Source organism: Hemitrygon akajei, chromosome 3 (genome assembly GCF_048418815.1).
Source record: "Hemitrygon akajei chromosome 3, sHemAka1.3, whole genome shotgun sequence".
In the NCBI taxonomy this organism is placed as follows: Eukaryota; Metazoa; Chordata; class Chondrichthyes; order Myliobatiformes; family Dasyatidae; genus Hemitrygon; species Hemitrygon akajei.
The window spans coordinates 14284251-14305307 of record NC_133126.1 but is presented as its reverse complement, the minus strand read 5'-3'; the positions used below and the strand labels follow the sequence as shown (position 1 = coordinate 14305307).

At 41.2% G+C, this 21057-nt stretch overlaps 1 protein-coding gene across 6 annotated transcripts in view; it reads left to right on the top strand.

Moving 5' to 3' along the window:
• The window catches only part of setd3 (SET domain containing 3, actin histidine methyltransferase), a 156170-nt gene extending 149162 nt beyond the window's left edge, over positions 1-7008 (top strand). For all 6 annotated transcript variants that reach the window (XM_073039207.1, XM_073039202.1, XM_073039203.1 and 3 more), the window contains exon 13: positions 3768-7008. In XM_073039207.1, the coding sequence (XP_072895308.1) occupies positions 3768-4220 (453 nt within the window). In that variant the 3' untranslated portion in view covers positions 4221-7008. The remainder of the gene's footprint in view (positions 1-3767) is intronic.
• The last annotated feature ends 14049 nt before the right edge of the window (positions 7009-21057 follow it).

The window sequence follows — 21057 nt, the reverse complement described above, 5'->3', positions numbered from 1 at the left end:
GCGAAAGCAAAGAAATACGATTAAAAACATTACTAATAACATTTTTTAAAGTAACTTGTGTTAAACTATCACCGTAAACAAGTGAAGAGATGAGCAGAGACAAAGTGAATTTGTGAGATGCTGCAAAATTGACGCAGTTGGAGTTGGAGCCGTGCTAATTGCAGTGAACAATTTGGAAAGGAGAGATGAGACCGAGGAGTTCCAATGTCCACCCAACTAACCCGGCTGTGAGGGTAGATTGATCTAAGTACCAAGCCTGTTTAGAGAGGTCGAAAATGGCTTCTTTGGCAGCAAAATCCAGGTCTGGAGTGAATCACTGGGTGGCATGTTGACGGCCCAGAGCGATTAACCGCAGCGAAGCCCGGGTCCTAATGCGAAGTACCGTCTGCTGTTTGCCCAATCTAAACGCCAGCCCATATAGACTGGAAAGAGAGGGTGTTCAGAGTCGGGCAAGGTTGGATCGCTCTGGGCATTGAACAATTTGGAGAGGTCGAGAACGGCTTCTTTAGCAGCGAAATCTAGGCCCCGAGTGATTCGCTGCAGCGGAGCTCCAGTCCTAATGCGAGGTAAAATCCATTCTTCGGACAATTTAAATGCCAGCCCAATTAGACCAGAGGCTTCTTTCTCTGCAATGCTAAGGCTACAAGACTGCCTCCCGGCTACTGTGCTTCATGTCTCCGAACTTTGCAACAAGCCCCGCTATATGGGGATTTGGATTAAAGGACTCAATTTGGTTCAGAATATTGTTGTTGCTTGCTTCCAGTTTTTGCATGATTTGTATTTTTCTCTCTCTCTCTGCACATTGGGTGTTGGTCTTTTATATTTTTAAATTGGGTTCTTTTGGGTTCCTTGCTTTGCGACTGCCTGTAAGCAAACAAATCTCAAGTTTGTATAATTTTATACATTCTTTGAAAATAAATGTACTTCGAATCTTGAATCTTATTTCCATGTCACCAATTTGTTTCCTAGACTGCAACTCCTGCAGATCCTTCTCCACCTACATAACCCTAGGCCTAGGCAAGTAGTTTAGCCATTTAATCTGTCAGCATCTCTTTGGAGAAATAAGAACAAACTGAGTACCTAAAGGAAACCCGCAGAGAAAAACACGCATGCTCTGCTGCAGACAATCCAAGTCACTGTAATGTGAACTGCTGCATCACTACGCTGTCCTAGACAGATCTTGTCATCTCCCTGTTTAAATTACTTTTCCTCATTTACTAAAGGTTATTTGAAATGTGTTTCTGCTGGTTACTATTCTCTCTCTCATCGAAGTTGTTTCTCTTGTACTCTACTGCTGACACTTTCAACCTTCTCTCTGTTTCCTCTAGTCCCTACTATCCGCTGCTCGGCCAGTTGGCCTCCCGTTCTGTTTCCACTGAAAACTTGCACTGTCCCAAAGCTGGTGCTATATTTTCATTCTTACTAATTTTCTTTCATCCTTCATAGTCCTGCTGGCTGGTCACCAATGGATCCTTATTGTAGCCACATCTGGATTTTAAAATACTTTTCATATTCAAATCCCTTCATCCTTACTGTTTTCACTGCCATCTCCAGCCCTTCAGATCTCTGCAGATGTCAATTCATGTTTCTTGTACTACTTTAATTTCCTTTCTCTGATTTTTGGCAGCTGTGTCTGCTTCTGCCAAGGCCTTAAGCTGTAGAATAAATCCTTAACTGCTCTACATCATTTCTGCTTTAGGAATAGGAATCTCCTTCAAGCCTAATTCCTTGTCCAAGTTGTCAAAGGCAATCCTTTCAGACTTTCTTAGAAAATCTCCCCTTTGATGTGCTTTTGAAATATTTTATTTTGTATTTTTTCATGACGTAGGAGGGTATCAAGTCAATGCCAGCTCAGAGTCATAGAACACAACTACAGCACAGAAACAGGCCCTTAGCATGTCACCCGATAACGTATTCCCTCTCGTGCCCATTAATATCGTCCTCGCTCTCTCACCATCCTCCTACATTAGGATGAATATAAAATAGTTAATTAACCTAATAACCATTGTTGTCGAAAGCTGGTGCACCCCTGGGAACCCACGCAGTCACAGGGAGAGCAAGAAAACTCCACAAGGAGGTCAGAATTAAACCCAGGTCACTGGAGACAGCTTTACTGCCTGCCATACCAATGCACTACATTAATTGCAGATGATCGTCAAACCAGTTCTTGATTTTCTGTTTGTACTGTTGAAGCAGCCATTTTCTTAGTCCTATAAGGTGTATGAAATGATGAGAGGCATTGATCGTGTGGATAGCCAGAAGCTTTTTCCCAGGGCTGAAATAGCTAACATGAGGGGCATAGTTTTAAGGTGCTTGGAAGGAGGTGCAAGGGGGATGTCAGAGGTAAGTTTTTCACAGAGTGGTGGGTGTGTGGAATGTACTGCCAGTGACAGTGGTAGAGGCAGCTACAATAGGGTTAAGAGACTCTCAGATGGGTACATGGAGCTTTAAACAGAGTGTCAAAAAAATAGAAGGCTATGCAGTAGGGCAGTTCCAGGCAGTTTCTAGAGTAGGTTACATGGGCTGAAGGGCATGTAATGTGCTGTAGATTTCTATGGTCTATGTTCTAAAGGGAATTAAAATTTATCAGCTTTCTTTTGGAGCAGAGATGGATGTGAGGTGACTTGATAGAAGATTTATAAGATGATAGAGGCATAGAAAGAGTGGACAGCCAGTGCCTTTTTCCCAGGACAGCAATCACTAGTACAAGAAGGCACAGTTTTAAGGTGACTGGGCGGAAGAGTCAGCAGGATGTCAGAGGTCGGTGGGTGTGTGGAATGTCAGAGGCAGGGACATTTAGGAGACTCAGAGATAGCCCTCTATTTTTCTGTCAACCATGTGCTGATGTGGGAGGGAAGGGTTAGAATGATCTGGGGTAGGGGGCAGCATAGTAGTGGTTAGCACAGCACTTTACAGTACTGGCAATCTGTGTTCAATTCCCGGTAACGTAAGGAGTTTGTACGTTCTCCCCATGACCGCGTGAGTTTCCTCTGGGTGCTCTGGTTTACTCCCACAGTCCGCAGACATACTGGTTGGAAAATTAATTGGTCATTGTAAATTGTCCCCTGATTAAGCTCAGATTAAATTGGAGGATTGCTGGGTGGCATGGCTCAAGGGCCGGAAGACCCTATTTCACACTGTAACTCAGTAAATGGGTGCAACATTGTGGGTTGTATTGTGATGTGAACAAAGTCACCAGAGAGACACTGAAGCTGGTGGATATAAAAGTGTTTATTCAGTGAAAACGAGCAGCAGGCATCATAATTCCAGACACTTGGAAGAAGAGGCCTGCTCGACCCAATATTACATGGCATTTTATATGCTAAAGATCAATGTTAACAGCAAGACATTTCTATAGTTGAAATGTATCTATAATGCTTCCTTTGAATTACATATAATTTTCACACCACCTTCTTCGCACCTACACGCCGGACAGTCAAAATGAATGTTAATCAGCATTGTCTTGTTTGCAATCAACTCCAGTATGCAGCTCCAGGAATGCTACTGTTCAGGGCTGCATTTTAAATTCAATCTGTAATCCACATTCAGGTTTGAAGACTGGCTGCTGTTAAAATTAGTATTTGCTCTATACCATTACCCCAGAATATGGCCTAACAGGCCAAAGGGCCTGACTGTGCTATATATTGTTCTGTTGAAGTATCTCCAGGTAAATGTAAATCTAAACCTTTTCAAATGAAAATGAACATTATTCTTTTTCAATTACTCTCTTTATACTCCTCCTCTTGTCCCTGTTTCTCTGGTTTTAGGATGATAAGTCATTGCTTGAAAAGCCAGAGCTGTCGTACCACAGTAAGATGGCAATCCAGCTCCGTACAGCAGAGAAGGAGATCTTGGAAAAAGCAGTGCAGAGTGCCGCTATGAAGCGTGAGCACTTTACGGAAGTCCGGAACAAGAGCGCACCCCTTCCCAAATACGAGGAAAGTAACATAGCCATGCTGGAGAACACTGTAACGGACTCGAAAATTCCACTGATCCTGAGAAATCTGAACAGTGATGATGAAAAAGACCATGAGTTGAAGTTAACGGAGGTACTGGATGACGGGATTGCAGGAGAGGAGGGAATATTGAATGGAGAGAACACTTTTCCCAACCACACTGATCCTGAACGTCACGAGAACGGTGAACAAGAGAACGATGCCAAAGAGAATGGGAATGCCAAAGAGACTACTGCAGAAAAGATTGAATATAATGAAAGCTGAAACAGAAGAACAATCAAAATACGAGAGTCTGATCCTCATTGCCAGTGTGAAGTGCAGATGGGAACTCCTAATGTTACACTAGCTGACAATGCAGCATATTTGATCATGTCTTTTTAAGGTGAGAAGAGGTGGAGCTGAAGTGGCTTGTCATGAGAACATACTTCCTGGTCAAATTATAGTTCATTTAAAAGAAATGGTCTTAAATTAGCTTCTGGCCACTGTTGTGTTTCTTCTCAACCATGGGTGCAGAATGCAGGGAGGTATTTGAATCGTTTTCAAGTGCATTTTCAGCATCAAAAGTTAAGGATTTCAGATTTGTTTTTAAGAGACTTTTTCAGAGCAAAGAAACATTGCCAGTCAATTGAAAAGCAATCATGAAAAGCTGGTGGAAAAATAATGCTTGTTCTTTTAATGCCATGTGCCTGCTGTTTGGTGCACTTGGTGGTTTAATGTAATGCTTTTAAACACAATAGTTATATTCTGTTTTTACATTTACAAGATTTCAGTTAGATTGTGGAATTACATGCACTCCAACCCATCCACTGTGATCACATGGCTTTGTTGAATGTTTTAAATCAGGTGGTTGTTATTTCTAGTTTTTTTTTCCAAAAGAATATCAATGGTGAATGATTAACCAACTTGTGTGTTGCAAACTGAATGTCATGGTTCCATATGCCTGCTAGGAATATCATGTTTGCTTCAGGCATATTGTAATCATTAAACATTACCACAAGATGAGGCTGACATAGAATTCTTAAGCATAACTTGCAGAGAAGTTCATCTTTCTGACTGGGCAAACTGAAGCCACTTATAACCACAGCTAAAGAACTTGGGAATCCATGAAAACTCTGGAGCCTTTGATAATGTTGATCGGTTCATGGGTTTGGCATCAGTGTCATCTGCAAACACTTAAGAGAATTTTGGCTGATACTTTCTGTTCCAATCTATGACAGTTCAAACTGGTCTGGCACTTAATTCCCATGAGAAAGTTGGTGCCATGTGTGTGAATCCCTTGCACAGATATATCTCCACTCCAAAAAAGGATTGGGGGCAGATGGTCGTCAGGTATTGTTTTATTCCACCTGAAAAACAGGGATTCTGTGGGAGCTGATGTTTATTTTCCTTCAAAAATTGAAGGCCCAGCTTAGCCATAGGACACTCACCTACATCTTTCAGCCCACTTGTACCCCATGTTGTTGGTAATGTATCCCCATATTGTAACCAAAGCTGTACATTTTGTTTTAGATAATATTGCTTACTCTACTTGTATACTGTATCTTCTGCCATGGTTATATGGGTTAAGATTAAGTGAATAAACTGTAGTGACTACTGTGGAGGGGGGAATAAATTCTCACTCCTAATACGTTACAAAGAGAGCAAAGTTTGCATTGAATAAAGTTATAACACTGATTCTTTAAGTAAATGTTTCGATTTTCACCCTTGGGGTTTTGATAATTTGCCCATTTAATTTCCTCTCTCAATTTCACAACTCCCTTCACCTCCAATAATGTGAATTGTCATTATCTGGTGTTTAACATAGTCTGGCTCTCAATTTGTGAGTAGAGCAGTTTTGGATATAAAGTTCAGAATCAGGTAATGTTATGGGCAAATTGCCTTTGGGCGGATTAGGTAATGAAGTTCTGAAACACTGCTTTAAGCACCAATAATTGTCATCAAAGCTAATACTGTTGCAAACATTTTAAGCTACTTTAGTTCAAATTATCAAAAACTTTTCTTCATACTAAATTTCCAACCACTGAAAATTTATTTCATTCAGATTCTTGCCTGGTTCACCTTTTTGAGAAGTTCAGAAACAGTCTGAATTGAACAAGTGTGGAAGAATTTTGGAAAATAGGATAATTACCCCTTGGAACATCAAACTCAAACTTGTAGATCAAACCAGCATTTTGATTACTGTTGCCTGGGAGACATCAGTGGGTTTGCAACATTGAGCTTTGCATCTTTTTGAGACATTTGCGTGTTTTGAGATGGTGACAGTTATTTTATCATTGTTGTGAGCAAAACTATACTGTGTTCTGAGAATCAGACAAACCATTTTTGGGAGATAGTAGAACATTGAAATGTAAAGAGCTAGCTGCTGGCTTCTTATTCTACTGTTCATTTATTCTGCTCCATTTGTTCTTTTTGAATGAGAATGTTGTAGTTTTAGTAATTTCTACAAAGCACTCTTTAATAACGTACTTGTCAGTATTGTTCACCTAACCCTTTAAGGACAGGTGAGAATGTGTATTTTTATTTTGGCAAATTTTAAGTTTCTGATATAGAGTGTGGTCATAGCAACGCTTCTGTCTTGGAATGTTTTCACAAATCGAATGTGTGCACGCCACCTTCCAATACCAAGTACAAGTGTCATACATACTGTGTGCTTTAATTAAAATGTCAACTATACAGGTGTGGGTTAGATACTTCTACTCTCAAAATACCGAACAATATCAGTTACTGTGAATTGGTAAAGGATGGCAGCATTTTCAGTTAAATGGCTTTACTTCTCCTTAGGAAATTGTGGCTGCATTTATATTTGAATGTGATTGCTTTGTCAAATGATTTTTTTAAAATTGAAGACTCACCTTCCAAAGATGATGATTAGAGTGCACTTTGTGTTTGAGAAAATATATCTTCCATTTGCTACTCATTTAATTTGCAATTTTATGACTCCCATCTTTTGACTCCTCTCCAGTGCAAAATCTTTTGTTTAAGTTTGTAAACCACAGCCCAAGGGGAAATCTTTGAGGCAGAAATAAATGCAGATTGTTGCATACAACCTAAATTTCATTGTGTAATTGTATTCTGTTTCAAAAGGGGAAAAAAATCAGTTATCGGACCTTGTCACTTTAAGAATGTAGTGTATTGTAACACTAAGTATTAACTTGAATAGGAAGCTTTCTCATTAATAGATGGCTGCTCCTAGTGGAATTAGGCCGCAAGTACCTTAAGCTGCTGTTTAAGAACATAAGCTTACTCTGCCACTCAGGAACATCGTGGTTGATCTGATCTTTAACCAAACCCTTTCCCCACCCATAACCCTTGATTCCCCTGCAGTCTTCAATTATCCAACTCAATCCTGAAAATATCTCAGGCCTTGGCATTCACAGCTCGTTTGCGTAGTAAATTCCACAGTCTTACAGCTCTCAGAGAACAAATTCCTCCTCACGTTTAAGTGGTCAATTCTTTATCCTGAAACTTTGTTCCTATTTAAAAATTCCCACCCAAGGGAACATTCTTAAAACATCCATCTTCCAAAGCCCCTTCAGAGTCTTGCACGTGCCAATGAGGCTTTAGAACTTTTAATGTCTTATTCTTATGCAGTGAAGAGAAATCAGGCAAATTGCTTTAAAAGTCAGGTACAGATAGAGGACAGTTTAACTGAAAGGACGTGGTGGGCAGCACCTCAAGGCACCGTCAAATGCTCCTTCATTATGCAGCATGGAGCACTGTACGTTGATAGGTAGTTCCTGACTGAGTGAAGGGTAGTATTTTTCCAAATTATAAAATGTGTTAATCTGAAAATATAAAGTAAACAGGTAAGTGCCAATCTTTCTGATATTTATGTTGATCCCAAGTCATCAGGATTCCAGGAGTCTCAAACCATAGTTCGCATCTACCAGGCCTAATATATCCAACTTTAAAAAAAACACAATTTGTTTTTTTTCCCTTTCCGCATTTATTCCTATCAGACCATAAGACATAGGACAGAATTATGCTTCTCGGCCCATTGAGTGTGCTCTGCCACTCCATAAAGCCTGATCCATCATCCTCATAACCTTCGACATTCTGACTAATCCAAAACCTATCAATCTCCTCTTTAACTATATCTTGACTGCCACAGCTGTTTGTGGCAATGAATTCCACCGATTCACCACCCTCTGGCTAAAGAAATTCTTCCTCATCTCTGGTCTAAATGAACATTTCTGTACTCTAACGCTGTGCTCCATGGTCCTAGTCTCCCCCACTATAGAAATCATCCTGCCCATGTTTACTCTATCAAGGCCTTTCAATAAACTCCATCAAGAACAGACCCAAAACCATCAAACACTCTTCGTACTTCAACACTTCCATTCTGGAATCATTATCTGGAATATCCTCTATACCCTCTTCAATGCCAACGTATCTTAGATAAGGGGCCCAAAACTCCTCACAATACTCCAAGTGTATTCTGGCTAATGCTGAAATATTAACTTTGCTTCTCTTTCCTCTAATGCAACCTGAATTACCATGTTACTGCATTTTCTATTTCTAACTTCTGAGAGTTTTTTAAAAAATTTCATATTCTAACTTCCCCATGTACAGTTCCTCAGGATACAGTCTGATCTTTACATTACCACTAAAACAGAAATGTGTGTGTAGAAAATATGAAACATTTGGTAAGAATTCTTTTAGCAGGATTTGCAGAAAGAAAGCAGAGATTTAAACTTCCTGAAAGTGAATTTACATGACTGGGGGGAAAAGAACCAAAGCAATCGTGGTCTTAATATATGAAAATACTGTTGATAACAGAAAATTTCTAGCATATGGACTGGATAATTTCAGATAATAATTCTGCTTCTCCCATTTATTCTACTTCTACACCCAGCTTTTGTTTCTTTACAAGTTAACAAACAAACTCATGGGGGAACTTTGTTGGGTCAGGCATAATTTTCTCCCTGTGATTGCGTGGGTTTCCTCCAGTTGCTCCGGTTTCCTCCCACAGTCCAAGGATTTATTGGGTTGATAGGTTAATTGGTCATTGTAAATTGTCCTGCGATTAGGCTAGAATTAAATTGGGGATCGTTGGGCGACGTGGTTCAAAGGGCTGGATGGGCCTATTTGTACTGTGCCTCAATAAATAAATAAAGGGAGGTGAGCAGTAAATGTTTCGAGTTCAGACACTCAGACTACCATTGTTTCTATACTTGCCACGTTAACACACTATCCCTCACCTTACATTATTGTCCCTATTTTATCTTTTAAATTCTCTAACCTTTCACTCTCTTACAGCCCTGCCCATGTTTTCTCTGCTCCTGATCTGTTGATCATTGAACATCCTGTTCAATGTTTCAGGTCTTCCCTTGCCCCCATTCTTTATGTGTTAAAGCTTTTGATGGAAGTTCATGTCCTGAAACGTTAATCCTGCTTCGTTCTCCAAAGAATTAGCCTGAATACTTCCAGCTAACGTAGTGGTTAGCACAGTGCTTTACAATACCAGTGACCTGGGTTCAATTCCCATCACTGTCTGTAAGGAGTTTGTACGTTCTCTCCATGACTGCATGGGTTTCTTCTGGGTGTTCTGGTTTCTTCCCAAAATCCAAAGATAACATTTGGTAGGTAAATTGGTCATTGTAAATGGTTCCGTGATTAGGCTAGGGTTAAATCAGGGGATTATTGGGCGGTACAGCTCAAAGGGCCCAAAGAGCCTATTCTACACTGTATCTCAATAAATCTATAAAATAATTAACAACTTGATTTTATTTCAGCTTTTTAGCTTTTGCATTATTTTATTTTTGTATTGCTGTTTCTGTAGAGAATATAATTCTGGTAATTTGGTTGTTTTATTGGACTAAAATTTTAATTGGCAATTGTGTTTTGAGATTTAATATAATTTTCAAAGGAATCTGTTATATTGTAAAATGACAGTATTGCCAAGGAGGTTGTGATGATGGTATTGGATCTACTGATGTTAAAGTACAATTATGCTTTAGCAGTTATGGAGTCATACAGCGTGACAACTCTTCCCAACACTGACCATTAAATACTCATTTCACACTAATTCTACATTAATCTTACTTTATTCTCCTCACATTGAATTGTTTCTTTGCTTTTCTGTGACTGGCCACCACTTAGCAACTTTCTCTCAACTCTTCATTTCCCAACACCCTGCTATCATTCACGGTGGCTAAATTGTGGTTCACTGTTTGAAGGCAATAAAGGCAAACAACATTCTTGATTCATCAGCAACTTCCAAGCAAATCCTTGACAGAATTTAAAGATTGCAGGTCTGAAGTTGAAGCCCAGTGCAGGCTGGAGTCCCGGAGGCCCACCATGGAGTTGGAGAACCGTCCAGTGTAAGGAGGAAAGGGGTTTATTTTGCTGTTGTTTTATGATGTTTTGCCGGGCATTGTGAGCATGCTACGTTGGTGCCAGAATGTGTCATGACACTTGAGGGCTGTCCCAGCACATCCTTTGGTGTGTTGTTAATACAAACAATACATTTCACTACATGTTTCCATATACATGTGATGAATCTGACATTTGCAACTGGTGAATGTCATCTCTTTGACTTTGAGTAATAAGTTTAAAATTATTTGCAAGTACTATTTTTAATAAAACCAGTAAATACAGTATAAACAGAATTTATATTTTAGGTTAAAGACAATTTGTCAGAATTTGGAAAGAGAAATAAAATTAGTTTTAAAATAGTCTTGAGAGTAGGAACATGATGGTTATGACAAAGGATTGACCTTGATCTCAATTTTTGCTGTTCATTCCTATATCCCTTCTGCTCTAAAATGTAAAATTCACCTAAGACAGTAAGAGATAGGAGCAGAATTAGTCCATTCAGCCCATTGAATCTGCTGTGCCATTTCATTGTCATTTTCCCTCTCAACCCCATTCTCCTGCCTTCTCCCCATAACCTTAGACACCCTGACTAATCAAAAACTTATCACCCTCCACCTTAAAAACATCCAGTGACTTGGCTTCCACAGCCACCTGTGGCAATGAATTCCACAGATTCACTAACGTCTAGATAAAGAAATTTCTCCTCATCTCCATTCAAAATCGATGCCCCTCTATTCTGAGCTGTACTCTCTGGCCCTAGGCTTCTCCACTGTAGGAAACACCCACTCTATCTAGGCCTTTCAGAAGTCGAGAGGTTTCAATTAGATCTCCTCCACATTCTTCTAAATTCCAGCGAGTACATGCCCTAAGCCATCAAATACTTCTCGTACAATAACATTTTCATTCTTGTGAACTTCCTCTGAATCTTCTCCCAATGACTACACATCCTTTCTCAGATAAGGGGCCCAAAACTGCTCTCAATACTCCATTTAAGGTCTCCCCAGTGCCTTGTAAAGCCTTAGCATTACACCCTTCATATTCTAGTCCTCTCAAAGTGAATGCCAACATTGCATTTGTGTTCCTTACCCCTGGCTCAATCTTCAAGTTGGCCTTTAGGGAATCCTGCAGAGGACTCCCCAGTAGTTTTACACCTCGGAATTTTGAATTTTCTCTCCACTTAGAAAATAGTTTACACTTTTATTCCTTCTACTAAAGTGCATGACTATACACTTCCTAACACTGCAATACCAGCTGCCACCTCTGTCTATTCTCCTAATCTGACCAAGTCCTTCTGTAGCCTCTCTGCTTCCTCAAAACCATCTGCCCTTCCACCTATCTTCGCAATGTCTGCAAACTTGGCCACAAAGCCATCAATTCAGTCATCCAAATCATTGACATATAATGTAGAAAGAAGTGGTCCCAGTACCGAACCCCGTGGAACACCACTAGTCATTGGGAGCTAATCAGAAAAGGCACCCCTTATTCTCACTTTTTTGAAGTCAATCCTCTATCCATGCTAATATCTTTTGTGTAATACCTTGATCAACCGAGACCTGAAAATCCAAGTACCAAAGATGCACAAATTCTCCTTTGTCTATCCTTCCTTTAATTTCCTCAAATAATTCCAACAGATTTGTCAGGCAAAATTTTCCTTTAAGGAAACCATATTGACTTGGGCCTATTTTATCATATGCCTCCAAGTACCCTGAGACCTCATTCTTAACAACCAACTCCAACATCTTCCCAACCTCTGAGGTTAGGCTATGACATTTGCAATTTTCCAGTCCTCCGGAAATATGCCAAAATCCAGTGATTCTTGAAGGATCATTAAAAATACCAACACAATCTCTTCAGCTACCTCTTTCAGAACCCTTCGGTGTGGTCCATCTGGTCTAGCTGATCTATCTTCAGGCATTCCCAAGCACTTTCTCCCTAGTAATAACAACTGCACTGACTTCTGCCTCCTGACACTCATGAACTTCTGGCATACTACTGGTGTCTTCCACAGTGAAGGCTGATGCAAAATACTAACTCAGTTCATCTGCCATTTTCTCATTCCCCCATTACTACCTTTCCAGCATCATTTTCCAGTGGTCTAATATCCACTATTTTGCTCTTTATATAATCTGAAAAATTGTTTAGTATCCTCTTTAATATTATTGGCTAGCTTGCCTTCATATTTCATCTCCCCCCCCCATACAACATTTTTTGTTACTTTCTGTTGCTTTTTAAAAGCTTCCCAATCCTCTAACTTCTCACTAATTTTGCTCTATTATATGCCCTCTCTTTTGCTCTTATGTTGTCTTTGACGTCCTTCGTCAGCCGCAGTTGCATCATCCTGCCTTTAGAATACTACTACTTTGGGATGTGTCTATTATGCACCTTCCGAATTGCTCCCAGAAACTTGAGCCATTGCTGTTCTGCCATCATCCCTGCTTGTGTCCCTTTCCAATCAACTTTGACCAGCTCCTCTGTCTTGCATCTGTAATTCCCTCTACTCCACTCTCATACTGATACATCTGACTTCAGCTTCTCCCTCTCAAGTTGCAGGGCGAATTCTGTCATATTATGATCACTACTTTAGGATTCCTTTACCTTAAGCTCCCAACTCAAAACCAGTTCATTGCACAACACTCAATCCCAAATAGTCTTTCCCTTAGTGGGCTCAACCAGAAGCTGCTCTAAAAATCCATCTTGTAGGCATTCTAAAAATTCTCTCTCTGGATCCAGTACTAATCTGATTTTCCAAATCTACCTGCATCACAACACAATGACAATCACAACATTGCCTTTTTGACGTGCCTTTTTTATCTCCCATTGTAACTTGTCCCCCACATCCTGGCTACTGTTTGACAGACAGACAGACAGACATACTTTATTGATCCCGAGGGAAATTGGGTTTCGTTACAGCCACACCAACCAAGAATAGTGAAGAAATATAGCAATATAAAACCATAAATAATTAAATAAAATAAGTTGAAGGACTGTATACAACTACCAGCGGGGTCTTTTTACTCGGTTAACTCTACCCATAAGGATACTTCCAATCCTATGTCTCCTCTTTCTAAGGATTCAATTTTACCAACAGAGCCACGCGGCCCCCTCTGCCTACCAGCCTGCTCTTTTGATACAATGTGTAACCCTGGATGTTAAGTTCCTAAATATAATCTTTCAGCCATGATTCAGTGATGCCCTGCCAATCTCTAAGTGTGCTACAAGATCATCTGCCTTATTCCATATACTGTGTGTATTCACCCATATCACCTTCTGTCCTGTATTCGTCACCCATTTCAATTTTGTCCCTATGTTACATTGCAGCTCATCCCACTGGCTGCAATTTTGCCCTATCATCTGCCTGTCTTCCTGAGATTCTCGGTTGAAATCCTGCAACTAGATTTCAGCATCTACTGTCTCTTGTGTCTCTTTGACCTGAAATGTTAACATTGCAGTCTTTCCACAGATCTGCAGACAGTTTACAGCATTTTCCACTGTAAAATTATCTGCAGTTCCACTTTTTTATTTTTATTTTCTCTTTTTAAAAAAAAAAGTCCTCCAAAATAGTTGAGCAACTTATTTCAGAAACGTCTTGGTTATATATATCTTTTAACTTCAATGTTGGCAATTCATGTTACAATGTAATGCAAACTGCCTCTCAGTGTCAATAAAAAATCAGTTTGATGCTTGTATGTCACATTGTTGGAAAACCAGTGCAGGTAAATTCAAGACAGTTGCACAAGTTAGCCACAAGCTTTAATAAACAAAATGCCATTGAAGTTGAAGGGTGTGAGGTATCTGTGCCACAAAATACCAGGAACTCCTGAATTCTTGGAAATGGAATTTTATTTCCTTCTCTTACCCCCTTCTCTCTTCCCCATCTCTCTTACCCCCCTCTCTTTTCCCCCCTCTCTTTTCCCCCCCTCTCTTTTCCCCCCTCTCTCTTCCCCCCCTCTCTCTTCCCCCCCTCTCTCTTCCCCCCTCTCTCTTCCCCCCTCTCTCTTCCCCCCTCTCTCTTCCCCCCTCTCTCTTCCCCCCTCTCTCTTCCCCCCTCTCTCTTCCCCCTCTCTCTTCCCCCTCTCTCTTCCCCCCTCTCTCTTCCCCCCTCTCTTCCCCCCTCTCTTCCCCCCTCTCTCTTCCCCCTCTCTCTCCCCCCCCTCCCCCCCCCTCTCTCCCCCCTCTCTCCCCCCTCTCTCCCCCCTCTCTCTCCCCCCCTCTCTCTCCCCCCCTCTCTCTCCCCCCCTCTCTCTCCCCCCCTCTCTCTCCCCCTCTTCCCCCTCTCTCTCTCCCCCTCTCTCTCCCTCCCTCTCTCCCCCCCTCTCCCCTCCCCATCTCTCCCCACCCTCTCTCTCTGCCCCCCACCTCCTGCAGGGATTGGTGCTGGGTCCTTTGTTCTTTGTCATCTAGATCAATGATCTGGATGTTAATGTGGTTAACTGGATCAGCGAATTTGCAGATGACACCAGGATTGGGGGTGCAGTGGACAGTGAGGACAGCTATCATAGCCTGCAGAGGGATCTGCATCAGCTGGAAAAATGGACTGAAAATGGCAGATGGAACTTAATGCAGACAAGCTGGTTGCTTTACATTTTGGTAGGATCAACAAGGGTAGGTCTTACACAGTGAACGGTAGGACACTAAGAAGTGTGGTAGAACAGAGGGATCTGGGAATTCAGATCCATAATTTGTTGAAAATGGCGTTACAGGTAGATACGGTTATTAAAAAAATGCTTTTTGGCACATTGGCCTTTATAAGTCAAAATACTGAATACAGGAGATGGGATGTTACATTGACATTGTATAAGACATTGGTGAGGCCTAATTTGGAGTAGTGTGTGCAGTTCTGGTCACCTACTACAATGTTGGAAGAGTACTGAGAAAATTTACAAGGATGTTTTTGGATATGGAGGACCTGAGTTATAAGGAAAGATTGAATAGGTTTGGACTGTATTCTTTAGAATGATTTGATGAGGTTATACAAAATGATGAGAGTAAATGCAAGCAGGCTTTTTCCACTGAGGTTGGGTGCGAATACAACTGGAAGTCATGGGTTAAGGGTGAAAGGTGAGAAGTTTAAGGGGAACATGAGGAGAAACTTCTCCACTTGGAAGATCATGAGAGTGTAGAACGAGCTGCCAACAGAAGTGGTGCATGGGAGCTTGGTTTCAATGTTTAAGAGAAGTTTACAACAATTGTTCATCCCAGTTTGGCAAAAGAATAAACCAGGGAAGGTAGTGCATCCGTGGCTGACAAGGGAAATTAGGGATAGTATCAAGTCCAAAGAAGAAACATATAAATTAGCAAAAAAAAGCAGCACACCTGAGGACTGGGAGAAATTCAGAGACCAGCAGAGGAGGACAAAGGGCTTAATTAGGAAAGGGGAAAAAGATTATGAGAGAAAGCTGGCAGGGAACATAAAAGATTTTGGGATTTTCACATACAACAGAGAATGGTGCAAAAAAAAAAAATCCAGTGGGCAGTGCTTCTGTGGACAAAAATGCCTTGTTAATGAGAGAGGCCAGAGTAGAGTGGCCAGATTGGTCGAAGCTAACAGGAAGGCGACCGTAACTTAAACGTTAAGTTACTGTTACTTAGTGTTAAGTTACTTAAGTGTTACAACAGTGATGTGCAGAGGAGTGTCTCTGAATGCACAACACGTCAAACCTCGAAGTGGATGGGCTAAATCAGCAGAGGACCATAGTGGGTTCCAGCCCTGTACCTGGTAAAATGGCCGCTGAGTGTAGCTTACAGCAAGAAAACAAGGGGTAAAGTGAAAAACTGAAGAAAACTGGGATGATTTTCTTTACTTTTAATAACAGACCTATGTCCTGTGGTCCTGTGGTAAAGGCTGAATCCCACTCCCTCAAAGAGACTGTAAAATGGGGTCAGTACCATGTTGAAACTGGCCACAAGAGAATCTTAACAGTTTAGCTCATTTCCATAGACCAGAATTAGACGACCTGACTCTTTGTATGAAATGCTGATAGATCCATTTGCGTTTGGTCCTAATGTAATCCCTAGTGGAGAGCAAGAAAAAAACTGATTACTGCACTTCATTATATAGCTATGCATGTCTGTGTTACTATTTAAGATGGCAGGCTACTATTTATAAGGATTCCTCTGCTATCTTGACTGACCAGGTGCTCGTGAAATCAGAGGATATGGATTATCTGCCTCTTAAAGCATAATTGCTCCCTTTCAGTTTACCCTGTGTTTAAACCACAAATTAAACCTGTTTGCAGTTTTAATGCAGAGTAAAGTGTTTAAACATTTTGGACCACTCTTGAAATATTGTGTTCATTTCTGGTCACTCATTTTAGGAAGGATGTTAAAGCTTGTCCCTCTATTCTGAGGCTGTGTCCTCTGGTCTTAGACTCTCCCGCCATAAGAAACATCCTCTCCACACTCACTCTATCAAGGCCTTTCACCATTTAATAGGTTTTAATGCGGTCACCCTTCACTTTTCTGAATTCCAGTGAGTAGAGGTCTAAAAATATCAAACGCTCCTCAAATGATAAGCCTTTCAACCCTGGAATCACTTTTGTAAACCTCCTTTGGACCCTCTTCAATGTCAGCACATCTTTTCTTCAATAAGGGGCCCAAAATTGCTCACAATACTCTAAGTGAGGCCTCACTGGTGCTTTATAAAGTCTCAACATTACAGCCTTGCTTTTATATTCTAGTCCTCTCAAAATAAACTCTCACATCATATTTGCCTTCCTCATCACCAATTCAACCTGCAAATTGACCTTTAGGGAATCCTGCACAAGGACTCCCAAGTCCATTTGCACCTCAGATATTTGAATTTTCTCTCCATTTAGAAAATAGTATACATTTTTTTCTTCATGACCATACACTTCCCAACATTGTATCCCATCTGCCTCTTTACCCTTTCTCCTAATCTGTCTGAGTCCTTCTGTAGCCTCTGTCCTTCCTCAAAACTAATTGCCCTGCCACCTATCCTCATTTCATCCAAAAACATGGCCACAAAGCCATAAATTCTGTCATCCAAATCATTGACATATAACATTAAAAGAGACGGTCAAAAGACAGTCCCCTGTGGAACATCACTAGTGACCAGCAGCCAACCAGAAAAGGTTCTCTTTATTCCCACTCTTTCCTCCCACCGATCAGCCACTGCTCCATCCATGCTAGCATTTTTCCTGTAACACCATGGTCTTTTAACTTGTTAAGCAGCCTCGTGTCTGGCACCTTGTCAAAGGCCTTCTGAAAATCCAAGTTTTCCCCTTTGTCGATCCTGCTTGTTATTTCTTCAACTGAGGTATACGAGGTGATAAGGGGACAGCCAGAAACGTTATCCCTGGGTGTAAATTGCTAATATGAGAGAGCATAATTTTAAATGATTGAAGAAAAATGTAGGGGGGGGGGGGGTGCCAGAGGTAGAATTTTTACAGAGGGTGGTGGGTGCATGGAACACCCTGTTAGGGGTGGTGGTAGAGGCTGATACATTTAAGAGACTCTTAGATAGGCAAGCTGATAATAGAAAAGTGGAAGGTTATTTTTGGAAGAAGGGGTTAGATTGATCTTAGAGGAAGTTAAAAGGTCAGCACAACATCATGAGCTGAATGGCTTGTACTGAGCAAAAATGTTTTATGTTCTATGTGAGGAGGGTAAAGTTGGGCATTTCCAACGCTGTCCTGATGATAAGGGGGGCATCTTGCAACTGCCGAATAGTGTAACAGCACCACCATAATAGTGGACCCCAGAGTAAAGTTTACCCCTCCATCCTCCCAACCACCACTCATTATATTCTCTCTAATATTCAGTCTGCTCCTTCATGGGCACCAGCCTCCCCAGCATCTGTGACATCTTCGAGGAGGATTGATTCAAAAAGGTGGCATCCATCATTAAGGACCAGGACATGCCCTCTTCTCATTGCTAAAATCAGGGAGGAGGTGCAGGAGCCTGAAGGCACACACTCAACGATTCAGGAACTGCATCTTCCCCTCTGCCATCAGATTTCTGAATAGACATTGGACCCACGAACGCTACTTCACTACTTATTTTCTATGTTTTTGTACTACTTATTTAATTTAACTTTATAAAAATATTTCTGTACTTAGTGTAATTTAGTTTTTTTTATTATAATATATTCCAATGTACTGCTGCTGCATAACAACACATTTCATGACATATGCCGGTGATGTTAAGCCTGATTCAGATTCTGAAAAGCTGGCTCTGCTACTATAGAATGCACTTGCAAAGTTAAAAAATGTCACTTATCAACTAATGCTAAGTGTATTGTGAATTTAAGATAAGAGTGTTGTATTTGGCCTCAGAGCTGGGTCACGCACTGCGCCAGAGAGCACTGAATCTAGGCCAATGCTTCAGGACAAGTATTGTGCTACTTTTTAACATGAAAAGTTAAACAAACAATCCCTTGGCGCTATTTCAAAAGCAAGGAGTTTGCCATGCTCCTGGCCAACCAGAACCACTAAAACACATCAACTGGACTTTTATCCCATTGGTGTTTCTGGGGCCATGCTGTGTTCAAATTACATTTCCCTACATTGCAACCGTGACTACACTTCAAAAAGTACTTAATTGACCGTGAAGTGTTTTGGAACATCCTTAGCTTGCGAAAGGTGCTAATTAAATAGATTTACTTTTCCCTACCCTCTGTGTATATAATAGGGCAGAACAAAGAGCAGTTCTCCAAATAGTTCTGCGCTTCCAAAAGCTCATCATCTTCGTTCTGTTTGAAATAGTTCGGGTTAAGAACTAAATCCTCCTGGGTGGAAGAGTAAACTACTCTGTATTCATTTCCTCCTTTTTCTAAATAAGTGTGTTGAAATATGCGTAATGCCCTGCAAATAGCTGTTCTTCACACACACACACACACACACACACACACACACACACACACACACACACACACACACACACACACACACACACACACACACACACACACACACACACACACACACCAGAAAGAGACCCTTCGGCCATCAAGTCCATGCTAGCCAGCTTTTCTGCCTAGACCCATCTGCATGTACCCAGGCCATACAGCTCCATACCCCTCTCATCTATGTACCTTTTCAACCTTCTCTTAAACATTACTATCAAACCCACAGCCACCACTTCCACTAGAAGCTTGTTCCACACTTGCACCACCTTCTGATTGAAGAAGTTCCACATCAGATTCCTCTTAAACATATTTCCTAGTGCGAACAGGATTTATTAAAAAAACATATGATTAGAAGTGCATTAGCAGGAAATAGCAAACAGAATTGGGTGCTTAAGCAAAGTCAGAGTCCTGCAGCACAGAAACAGGCCCCTCAGCCCACCACATCAATGCTAACCTTCAAATATCTTTCTGCACTAATCCACTTACCAGCATTTGATTTGAGTTTACTGCGCCTCAGAGATTAAAGTGCATGGACAGATATTCCTTAAGCATGCCATGTTCTCATTGTTACTGTCAGGATGGAGGTACAGAAGCCTGAAGGCACACATTCAGTGATTCAGGAACAGCTTCTTCACCTCTGCCTCCCGATTTCTGAATGGAACATTGAGCCCGTGAACCTTCACTGCTTTATTAAATTTCTATTTTTGCACAACTTACTTAACAATTTAAGTATATATGCTTACTGTAATTCAGCTTTTTTTCTCTATTCGTTTGTATTTCATTTTACTTCTGCCACAAAGGCAACAAGTTTCACGACATATGCCAGTGATATTAAACCTGATTCTGAACATTATGAGAGTATCTTCCTTCAGTGTATTCCACAAGTTGTAATTCTAACAGAAATTTTGTTCCGCTTGTTGAGAAGATAACTAGGAGCCACCGATATAACATGGTCACCAAGAAATCTGAGCAACACACACAAAATGCTGAAAGAATGCAGCCCATGCAGCATTTATGGAAAAAGTACAGTCGCCGTTTTGGGCTGAAACCCTTCGGCAGTCCTGCCCCATGATAAAGGCAGAAAAGCTGAGATGGATACCTCACTCTTAGTAACCACTTATACTGCTTGCCAGCATGGTAGCATAATGGTTAGCACAAAGCTTTACAGTGCCGGTGATCCAGGTTCAATTCCTACTGCTGCTTGTAAGGAATTTGTACGTTTCTCCGTGACTGCGTGGATTTCTTCCCGGTGCTCCAGTTTCCTCCCACAGTCCAAAGATGTACTGGTTGGTAGGTTTATTGATAATTGTAAATTGTCCTGCGATTAGGCCAGGATTAAATCGGGGGGGGGGGGGGGGGGGATTGCTGGCCAGCATGGCTTGAAGGGCCAGAAGGGCTTTTTTTTAAAAAATTGCCCAGCTTGAGGAGCTTGAGTGCACTGTGTATCTCGGCCAAGCGCTGGGCTGGCTCTGGAATGTGTGACAACATTTACGAGTTCCTTAGTTGTGTTGGTCGTTAATAAATCTGAAGTGTGCGACTTTCAACTGAGATTAGATCACAAGGCATAGGAGCAGAATTAGGCCATTTGGCCCATTGACTCTGCTTTACCATTCCATCATGGCTGATTTATTATGTCTTTTAACCCCAGACTAAGGACCATCTCCATCACAATTCTCCTCCTGACAGTCTGATCTCTGAGAGAAAAATGTTGCTGCCGTCACAAAAGATAGAGGAGCTGTTTTTATTTCTGTAACTGTTCCTTGGATGGGAAATCACCTTCGGAAGATGGGAGAAAATAAGAGGGGGAGAAAGTAAGAAAATGCTGGAGGAACTCAGCAGCCTCCAGGGAAAGGAGTAGACAGTTGACATTTGGGGCTGAGACCCTTCTTCAGGACTGGAACAGAAGGGGAAGAGGGC